The 10,330-nt window shown below is 40.0% G+C and overlaps 2 protein-coding genes across 4 annotated transcripts in view; one reads left to right on the top strand and one right to left on the bottom strand.

Annotated features, from left to right (window-relative positions):
* The window catches only part of cfap57 (cilia and flagella associated protein 57), a 24,518-nt gene extending 15,573 nt beyond the window's left edge, over window positions 1-8,945 (top strand). Inside the window, exons 10-21 of one of the 3 annotated variants that reach the window (XM_034868458.1) lie at window positions 282-455; window positions 1,503-1,664; window positions 2,190-2,345; window positions 3,070-3,163; window positions 3,607-3,797; window positions 4,544-4,717; window positions 4,853-5,011; window positions 5,601-5,744; window positions 6,976-7,092; window positions 7,470-7,604; window positions 7,734-7,877; window positions 8,642-8,945. In XM_034868458.1, coding sequence (XP_034724349.1) covers window positions 282-455; window positions 1,503-1,664; window positions 2,190-2,345; window positions 3,070-3,163; window positions 3,607-3,797; window positions 4,544-4,717; window positions 4,853-5,011; window positions 5,601-5,744; window positions 6,976-7,092; window positions 7,470-7,604; window positions 7,734-7,877; window positions 8,642-8,815 — 1,824 coding nt within the window. In that variant the 3' untranslated portion in view covers window positions 8,816-8,945. The remainder of the gene's footprint in view (window positions 1-281; window positions 456-1,502; window positions 1,665-2,189; window positions 2,346-3,069; window positions 3,164-3,606; window positions 3,798-4,543; window positions 4,718-4,852; window positions 5,012-5,600; window positions 5,745-6,975; window positions 7,093-7,469; window positions 7,605-7,733; window positions 7,878-8,641) is intronic. The other 2 variants (XM_034868459.1, XM_034868460.1) reach the window with 2 other exon arrangements.
* Window positions 8,946-9,889: 944 nt separating this feature from the next.
* nuf2 (UF2 component of NDC80 kinetochore complex) overlaps window positions 9,890-10,330 on the bottom strand; it is a 5,286-nt gene continuing 4,845 nt past the window's right edge. The window contains exon 11 of the mRNA XM_034869478.1: window positions 9,890-10,181. Within this exon, the coding sequence (XP_034725369.1) occupies window positions 10,046-10,181 (136 nt within the window). The 3' untranslated portion in view covers window positions 9,890-10,045. The remainder of the gene's footprint in view (window positions 10,182-10,330) is intronic.

Here is a 10,330-nt window from a genome sequence, read left to right as displayed (position 1 = left end):
AGTCATAGTATAGTATGTTGAAAAAAGTAAAAAAATTTCATAGTTTAGTATGTCGAAAAACGTTTTAAAAATCATAGTATAGTATGTCGGAAAAAGTCAAAAATATCATAGTATAGTATGTCGAAAAACTTTTTAAATTTCATAGTGTTGTATGTCGGAAAAAGTAAAAAAAAAAATCAAATTATAGTATGTCGAAAAAGTTAAAAAAATCAAATTCTAGAAGGTAGAAGTATTATTTGGTTATTTTTGTCCTCCCATTTGAGTATTTTAATGGTACACAGGTCCTGAGGGAGGTTCCAGCTGACGAGGTAGCACACACTGCTGTGGCAGTGTCTCACTCTGGCAGGGTTGTCTTCACCGGGACGTCCAGTGGAACAGTCAGGGCCATTAAATACCCGTTGCCTATCCAGAAGGAATGGATCATGTACCAGGCTCACTGTGGCCCCATCACCAAGGTGGGTTTTTAGACCAAACAATGATAGCAAAGCATGATTTTAGAAAAATCTAAAACCCAGATTTTCAATCTGGTTAAGACGGCGGGTAAAATTATGGGAACACCTGCACCTCTCAACCGCAGGAGCTTTTTGAACAGGCAACAATCAGGCCGACTAAGACTGTTCTGTCTGACATGTCTCATGTTTTGTTTTCACAGTTTGAGCTGTTGAACTCAGGAAAGAGGTACAGGGTTCCTTTTGTGTAAATATAACAGGAATAAGCACTCATTTGTCCCTCCCGCAGTTAAGCTCATTAATGAGCAGCGATGAACGTGTGACTATGAATTTATTAACGTATATCTGTGACTGTGATGGATGAAAAGGATTGATGAAATTGTTTTTGTTTTGTTGTTTTGAAGTATGGCTTTTATCTTTTTTAGTATAGAAAATTGTAAATCCGCAATTTGCACAGACCCTCGAGTAGCCCAAATGTTGACTGTACATTTGTCTTTTTATTGTTTTTAACCCTGTGCTTGTAGTTGTGTCTGTAACTCCGGCTGCAAAGTAAGTTACTCAATGTCCAAAACAAATGTCTCCTTAGGGAGACCAATAAAACTACTATATACTTTTACTTTTTTTAAAGTACTTTGACTTTGACTTTATAAATCCAGTTTTAATGTTAAACAGACATGTGGCACAGTGAATGATTACATTACCTATAGTCCAGTGAGCCGATGTTTTTCACAAAAAGGCTGATTTATATTTGCTAACAATATGTTGCATTCATGTTAAGACCTTTTAAAATAAAATTTAAAAAACATTTAAAACATTAGGTATTTGGTGCCCCTCCTGCGGTAACTCTGACGACCCCCAAGGGGTCCCACACCCTCTGTTGAAGCTCACTAGTCTAAACTGTTCATGCACACCGTGCACACACTAAACTCACACAAAAACAGAAATCCATCATCTTCGAATGCGCTTTGAATACTTTTTGGATTGAGAAAGGATCTCTCGCTGTGTAGCTGAAGAATAACGTCTGACTGACTGTCTAACTTTGTGTGTCTTCAGATGGTGATCACGTTCGACGATCACTTCCTGTTCACAGCGTCTGAAGATGGCTGCCTGTTGATGTGGAAGGTCATCGATAAGGATGGCCGAGGACTGAAGAGCAGCAGGCAGATCATCCGCACCGAAGAGATCCTTGTCACTAAGTCAGACCTGGAGGAGAAGGTGTGTGTGTGTGTGTGTGTGTGTTTGTTTGTTAAATATATACTGTAAAACAATCAGGAACTTTAGCGTTAAAGATTAAGGAACTAGTTATCTACATTAAACCAGATGTATACATATGCATATGTATATATACCCAGGAGGTGAAGTGGCATTTCTCCAGCCACCAATCAACGTATTTTGGTCCCCATGGGGACTTGAACCAGCTACCCTCTGGCAAGCCATATTTGTTGCCTTTTTTCAGATAGTTTTCTTAACATATTTCCCCCTTCTGAATGATTACTTTGGGTTCTGTGTAAAAACTCTACGCAGTCTCTCTGTTTGAACAACTTAAAGCAATGCAAACCATTGGCATTTTCTACTTTTGAGACAGTGTGTTGCTATGTAACGTTAACCTTAAAACAACCGTTTCCTGACCCCCCCATTTGCTCTTCGTCCGTCGGGATGAACGGACGTAACGTCACGTGCAAACAACCTTTTGGTAAATAACATAACCCAATCAAATGTTTCTGTGTGTCTGTGTTGCAGACGCAGAACATGCTGGAGCTAAAGATGCGTCTGGAGGAGCTGCAGATGGAGAACGAGTACCAGCTCCGCCTGAAGGACATGAGCTACAATGAGAAGATGAAGGAGCTTTCTGACAAGTTTACCCAGCAAATAGAGTCTCTGAAAACAACGCAACAGGTCTGCTGGTCCCCCGCCAGACAGCTCTACTCCACATACTCTCCGCCCCGCTGCAGTTTGGGGTCAAAATGTTTATCAGAAAAAAACAATGCCTGTATGTAGGGCTGGGCCAAATGGAGAAAATCAAATATTACAATATTTTTGACCAAAAACCTTGATATCGATATGATATCGACGATACCGCAACAATATTGTAGTTTTACTGTTGGTGCTTTCACAAAATATTGACACTATGATATTTTTGATAAATAATCATCATTCATGTGGCTTTAATGTCTAAGTGGGTAAAGGCAAATAATAGAACAGTTACAACAGTCTGGTTAGTTCAGAAAATGACACCACTTTACTGTAATGCATCCTTTAAAACCAGGAAAAGACAACACTTATGCCATATTACGATATCCAAAATCTAAGAAGATATCTGTCTCTATTATCACTATATCAATACAATTTCGATATATTGCCCAGCTCTACCTGTATGTAATTACAATGAATTACTAGGGTCTTAAAAAGTCTAAAATTTTCTAAATCTAAATTGTAAGTATGGTGTTCTAGGTCTTAAATCATTTTAAACAGGTCTTAATTTTCCTACGTCAATGTAACTCTTTTTGAATGTCACGATATAGGGTCTTAAATTTCATTCGTATTGGTTGTAAAAAGTCTGGAATGGACTGTATGACTCATGGCCCCCGTTACCTATTTATAACATGCTCTGTACCCGCAGATCATGAAGACAGAGCTGGAAAAGCAGGAACGTGAGCACCAGAAGACTACTGCAGAGCTCACTGTGAAAAACTCCAAAGAAATAAAGGATTTAGGTGAGAGGAGGACTGGACCCGTGTCAGCACAATCCAGGGACATTGTTACCTGGTTTTGTAGTTGTGAGATGGGAATGTTTTGGTTTGAAAAGGAATATATGTTTTGCTACATTTACACCTCGTTCATACCCTGTCTTACTTTTCTCCATTGTTGTTCTTTATCCAAAGTATTTTCTGTATTTTCACCTCATACATCCATGATTTTCAACCGCAGAGTAACATCAGACAATCTGCTTCCTCTTTACACATGCCCAGTGTGTGTGGATGGTCATGTGATGTGCGTTGTCAGACATGTTAATGTGGACGGAGCTTAGTTCTGCTACTGGAGCTAAAACTCTTGTTTGGCCAGAGATCGTTTTGGTCTCTCAAAATGTAGATGTAGCCTAAAAAGGATCGAGCAATCTGTTTGTCTATTTACTAACGACTCAAACAATCACACGCAGAGTTATCCTACAGCCAGAAGCTGATTGTGGAACACGAGAGGTACTTGGACCTTCAGCAAAAACATCACAGAATGCAGGAAGACTACGAGAAGCAGCTGAAGGATGCAGAGGAGCTCAAAGTCCAGTCCCTGCAGGAGCTGACGCAGATCTACGAGGCCAAGCTGCAGGAGAAGACTCAGCTCCTGGATCAGGTCAGTCAGGGGGAGACAATTCAATTCAACTTTATTCATAATGTCAAATCACAACAGCAAATAGCTCAGGACACTTTACAGATGGAGTAGATCTAGACCACACTCCATAATGTCCAAAGACCATAATCCCCCCCACTCACCCCAGCATTTGGTGCAACAGTGACAAGAAAAACGTCCTTTTTACAGGCAGAATCCTCGGACAGACCCTGACTCTTGGTGGGCGGCCATCTGTCGCCGTCGGTTGGGACACAGAGACAGATAAACAAATATGGAGACATATGATACTGTCAGCATTGCTTTAGTGACCAGATATGATATGATACGATACAACTTGATTTTCAGTTTACACTTAAATTAATTATGCGTTCCCAAGAAGCTCCACTAAAAAAAGAAAAGTACACAAAGTTAGACAACCATTACACATGTAGTACAAAGATGAAAACACATCAACAGCCATGACAAAGAAACATGCTTCATGATATCCTCGGATCCAGATCTTAATTGGCAGCACACTGATTTTGACTGAGACTGTATAAAAGCCTACTTGAGCTTTTTGCGTCTAAACAAAGGCTCTCCAAATCGCCTGTTGGAAGGCAAAAGTTGGTATTTATAATTTAAAACATGCATGAAGTCAGAAGAGATGTTGTTAGCAAGCCTGAGCATCCTCCTCCTAGATAGTGTCACATGAAGACGAGACGGGACGCCGGACCAGTGAAGTTCTCGTGTCCTACTTTTATTTTGTGCAGTGTCGGGAGGAGGCCCAGCAGCAGATCAAAGAGTTCAAAGAGATCATAAAGCAAGTCGAGGAGGATGAAGAGAGGAAGATCCATGACATCCAAATCAAATACGAGAGGAAACTGCACACAGAGAAAGAGCTCAACACGAATCTGAGAGGAGAAACTGGTCTCATGACACAGAAGGTGACCACGGCGCCCGTCGTCTGCTGCTTTTTTCATCTGCAGGAAAAAAAACATTTCTTTCTCCCGCTCGGTCTCCTGGGTAATCTGCTCTTTGTGTTTCTTCTTCCTCGTTGGTGGGTGATTTGTGTGATCCAGTTCTACAGTCTGCAGAGACAGATCGACGACCGGTGCGCGGACATAAACAAGCTGAAGCAGGAGCGCCAGAGGCTGCTGGGGCTGATCCGCTCCCTGGAGAGCGACATCGAGGACCTGAAGCGGCAGATCTCAGGACACGAAAAGACCAACCAGGACAAGGTGGGTTCAACAACATCTATTAAAATAGATTAGATTGGAATCCAGCCAATATATTTTGTTTGCATTTTTTGTTATAGACCTATATCCTTGCCATTTTTAAATTTATCCAATGTTTTTTTGTTGTTGTAAGGTCAAACAAGTGGGACATTAATTTATCTAATCTCTGTAGTTACATTTTAGTTTGAAACAAGAACATGTTCAACAGAAGTACACGAGTGGACGACTGCGTGTATTGAGTAGAAAATAAGATCCTGAACGAACTAGATCATGGACCTGTAGTTAATGTAAGTTTTGCTCCGAGAGATGCTCTCTGAATATGTAATTATTTGATTTAATTTAGATTTACATGACGGCCGTCAGTGGGGCGATATAAAGCAGCGTCTGTCCGGTCAGTACTGGGAGACAGGGGGACATTGTACATGAAGTATTAGGTCCTCCTTTCACCTTTTTTTAAAAGTGACTAGGTCGCTCGCAGTCTGGAGGTTATGTCCTGACAATATTAGATATTTAAAAAAGATTAAAAAAAAAAAAAAGCAAGTCAACATAGAAAAAGACCCATTTTCTGAAACTGAATTTGTTCACACATCAGGATAAGACCATCTCAGGCTTGAAGAAGAAGAACCAGGAACTGGAGAAGTTGAAGTTTGTTCTGGATTTCCAGCTGAACGACTTGAAGAAACAGACTGAGCCTCAACAAGATGACATCACTGAGAAGAAGGAGCGGATCCACCAGGTGTGTGTGTGTGTGTGTGTGTGTGTGTGTGTGTGTCTGTGTGTGTGTGTGTGTGTGTGTGTGTGTGTGTGTGTGAAGCTCCAGCATTCTAGAGTACAGATTAAAGTCAATGTACTGACAGAGTGAAGAAACTAGAAAATATATACAAATTTAAGAAATTTCACTTTCCATAAAAAAATGACTCAAACCAGATAATTGGTTTATCAAAACAGTTGGCGATTCATTTAAAAGTTGACAGCTAATTGATTATTGATACATCTTTGGAGCTCAACCAATATCCATAAAGAGGAGCATCTCTCTTAAACAATCTACCAGCATCATTACAATCAACAGCTTCAAATCAACATTTAAAAAGGTTACTAATCAACGAATTTTAACCCTTGTGTTGTCTTCCCGTCAAAATTGCAAATCAACCCTTTTTTTGAGGCTTTTTATCAATGTTTTTAATGTTTTCTTACATTTTTGTACCTTTTTTCAACACTTTTGATGCTTTTTTCAATGCTACTTTGTTAGCGTTTTGTAACACTAACTTCTTAACTTTAGTTTTACAGTTATTTTTGAAATTTATAGTCAATAAACCTCATTTATAAGAAATAATACCTGATGTTTGAGTTAGAAAAGCAGAAATTAGGAATTGTTTAGACTAAAATGAAAGGAATGGATGTTGATGGATAATCAGACTGGAATGTCAACTTTTACTCAATACTATTTTGAAACCACACAAGTGCTATAAAGTTGTATAAGACACCCCAAAATGAATGAAAGTAGAGATTTGTACTTGCCAAAGAGCGTTGTGTGGATTCAATCACGTTATTTTGGGTAGTTAAAAAGAACATTGATATAGGAAAACGGGTCAATTTAACCCGAGGACAACATGAGGGTTAAGATGTTATTGTAATTCATCCCATTGTGTATGTACTGTATTTATTCAATGTTCACTGCTGTGTACCTAGTGTTATTTAAAGGGGTGGGATCTTAACCTCCACCAAACAGTGTTTTTTTTTAGTTTCTATCGTTCTTTTTTATTTTACCAACGTGCTAATAAACTAAACTAGCTCTAGACACGACTGATGTCCCTGCGTTAGCAGATCTTTGAGAGAAACATTAGAAGTCTACTACACTAAACTCAATCAGGTGAACTGTTTGAGGACATGATGCTGACTTATGAACATAAAGCATCTCTGCCATGTTGACAATAGCCATTTGCTGTTTTTTCCCCCCCGTGTGACAGCTGGAGGAGGAGCTGGGGCAAATCGACCAGAGCAACACTCAGCTGAAGCTCACCGTGTCTGACCTAAGGCTCAAACTGAGGACCAGAGACAAGGAGATGCATAAGGAGATGCAGAAGGTGAGCCTGTAACTAACACTCGGTTTCAATGCTGCAACAAGCTGTTATAAATCACCTTTTGCGTTTTCACTGTCACATGATAAACTCACAGGTGCTGCTTATGGGTGTCGTCTGCAAGATAGTTTGTAGTACTCACCAAATATTGAATTAACAAAAATCAAAAGAACGGACCTGATCGCTGGAGGTCAAGGTGGATGAAGACGCGGAGTCCATCTTGTCTTTTTGAAGCGTGAAGGCTACCGTAGCGTGGCGCGAGAGAGTTGATTGCGATATATGATCTCAACGCTAGATAGGAGAAATTTCCAGACATTGGACCTTTAAGACGTGACAGTAGATGTGTAAAAGTGTGAACTTTTTGATTTCTTCTCTGTGGACAGGTGAAAGATTTGGAAACACATCTTCAGCGGCTCAAGTCAGACCTCCACATCTGTGTTGGCTTCATCCAGGAGCCGAGGAAACTGAAGGAGAGCGTGCAGATGCTCCGCGCCCGCTACGTACCGCAGGCCAACGTGGTGAGTGGTTCACACACTGCGGTTTTCCATCACATGGTACCTGGATCGGATCGATTGAAAGATGTAATTTCACACACAACGTAAGAAATGCTGAGAGAAGGCAAAACATGTGCATGTGCTGTTCCCAAGGTGGAGAAAAGCAGTGTGGATGAAGATATTCAGACGGCATTCTGCCGCCACCGTGATCACCTGGAGAGGACGGTTAACAGTCTCAAGGCAAGGCTGGCCAAATCTGCTGAGGAGCATGACAAAGTCTACGTCAAGATCATGAAGGTAAATCCAACATCAGAGGAATCCTCTGACCAGGCCTAAGGGGTGCGTGTTCTCGGCGGCCAACAGATTTTCGTTGTGAAATTTAAAATAAAAACAACGTATTTACCATTAGGAAACAGGGAAACAATAAACGGAAAACAGACCATTTTTTGTTTTGATATTAAAAAACGGAAAAGGACAAACATCTATAAACGCATCAAAGACAATCGGATAACGAGATTGTTTTTCGTTTTCTAATATAAAAACAAAACTGTTTGTTTTCCATTTTTTCTGTCCCTGTTTAATAATGGTAATTGGGGAAAAGAAATCGTTTTTTTTTTTTATTTCTAAAAAAAAATCCATTGTCCGCGGCCTTCTAGGGATTAGCTGCAAAGATGAATCTATTAGCGGTCAAATAATAAATTTAAGTTATTTTTTATGAAAAAAAAAGTAGTTTAAAATCAGAATCCAGTTCCTTAAATGTGACTATGTTCTAGTTTCTTCTCTCCTCTGTGACAGTAGACTGAATACCTGAGAGTTGTGGACTCTTTCTTTTCCCAAATGCCCAAGACATTTTCTTGGGCGTTTGGGAAACACTGATCCACGTTTTCTGACATTTGATAGACCAAAACAAAAAGTTTGTTGCAGCCTTAGATCTAAGTCCTATAATTCTTATTAAAATGATTTAAGTGTAATGCTCATGGCATTCAGTATTTCTTCCTCCTGGGCCTGAGTACTTTTACTGCAGACGTGATATTCTAACAGTGAGTGTCGTCTGTCTGCAGGAGAACGTGACCCTGATCACTGAAATCAATGAACTGCGGAAGGAGCTGCGTTTGGTGAGGACTCAGGTCAAAGACTACAAAGCTCAGCTGGCCACGTTCAAGAGGTCCAACAAGTCACGTCCTAACTCAGAGAATGGGACGAAAAAGGAGACCAAGCATGAAGATGCAGACTAAGAAATTAAAGAACACATGCTTCAGAGAGACATGGAAGCTCTGCAACGCCAACAGCTGAGGGTTTCCTGCTGAAGCCCTCTTCATGAATAGCAACTCTTTTTCTTTTTTAAATCACACAAACAAACTAGTCAATTCTTTGCATTGTTTGAGCACCATAGGCCTTTCAAGCATTGAAGGTCCCATGACATGCTGTATTTTGGATGCTTTTATAAAGGCCTTAGTGGTCCCCTAATCTGAAGTCTTTCTCTAAATTCAAAAAGTTAAAGCCACTAGAGCCAGTCCCACAATGAGCTTTCCCTCTGATGTGCCATTTGTGTGTCTCGTTGTTTTTCTTTCCGGGGGGGGGGCCTCGACCAACTGCCACTTTGCTTGTTGGAAAGCCTTGCCCCTTATGACCTCATAAGATTCCACATCAGCCCATCTGACTGAGCGTTCAGTTTCTCAAAGGCAGAGCAGGAGACCCAGGGCTCGGTTTACACCTATTGTCATTTCTAGCCACTGGGGGAACCATAGATAGGCTGCGGGGACTCATATTAATGTTAAAAATACTCATAAAGTGAATTTTTCATGTCAGGGTGAACTTAGCTTTCTTTTGTTTTAACCACTGTAATTCTGCTTTAAATCTGGCCATTTTAACATGGACGTTGACTTGCTCGATGAACTGAGGTTTCTGGACTTCCGCGTTGGCTTCGTTTTTCAGAACCGGAGGTTGCCAAACACTCGTGTCTTTTTCCCACGGCTGTTCCTGGTTATTATGAATTATTATGAAGAGAATTTCAATGTGATAACAGACAGCAGTTTGAGGAAAATAACACTTGCCCCAGACTTGTTTAAATCTGCTCTTGTTACTCTGTTAGTTGTGTGATTTTAATTTACACTGTGAAAAAAAAAAAAAAACTTCTGTGGAATTGTGTTGTTTTCTAAGTTTGAACGTGCAATGAATAAAGAGAGAAAAACCTGCACTCAATTTTTTCATGTGCATTTGGGATTTATAGTCAAACCCGATCGTAATGTATCATTTTAAGATTATCTGCTGTATCTTGATATTATCGTAATCGTAAGCCATGTGTCGTGTTGTACAGTGAGCTACACAGTCCGGACTGATCGGATTTATTAACTGATATATAACTTTTAAATACATTTTGATTAGATAAAAAAAAAAAGGTTAGAACAAAGTAGAAACACACGAGTAATACCACACAGTAACATAACAATCCAAAAACGCTCCATTTAAAAGTTTTCAGACATCTTGGTGACATCTTGTTTCAGGTCCGAGGTTTGCTTCTCGATTCTCCGGTGCAGCTCGTCCATTGAGGCTGACAGGGTGTCGTACACAGCCTGGACACACAGAAGCGCTCCCTTAATTCTTTTCCAGAATAGGTTGAAAACATTTGGTCCAACAAAAAATGTCACGTATAGTTATAAAGCTGGTTTGTGATTTATGTTTTATGAGATGCGAGTCCTTTTAATCATGAAATTGATTTATGAAACAGACTTGGTCGGCATAGCTGGGAA

The sequence above is a fragment of the Etheostoma cragini genome, chromosome 4 (assembly GCF_013103735.1).
Source record: "Etheostoma cragini isolate CJK2018 chromosome 4, CSU_Ecrag_1.0, whole genome shotgun sequence".
Lineage (NCBI taxonomy): Eukaryota > Metazoa > Chordata > Actinopteri > Perciformes > Percidae > Etheostoma > Etheostoma cragini.
Note: the sequence above shows the minus strand (reverse complement) of the source record. Positions and strands in the feature narration are given on the sequence as shown.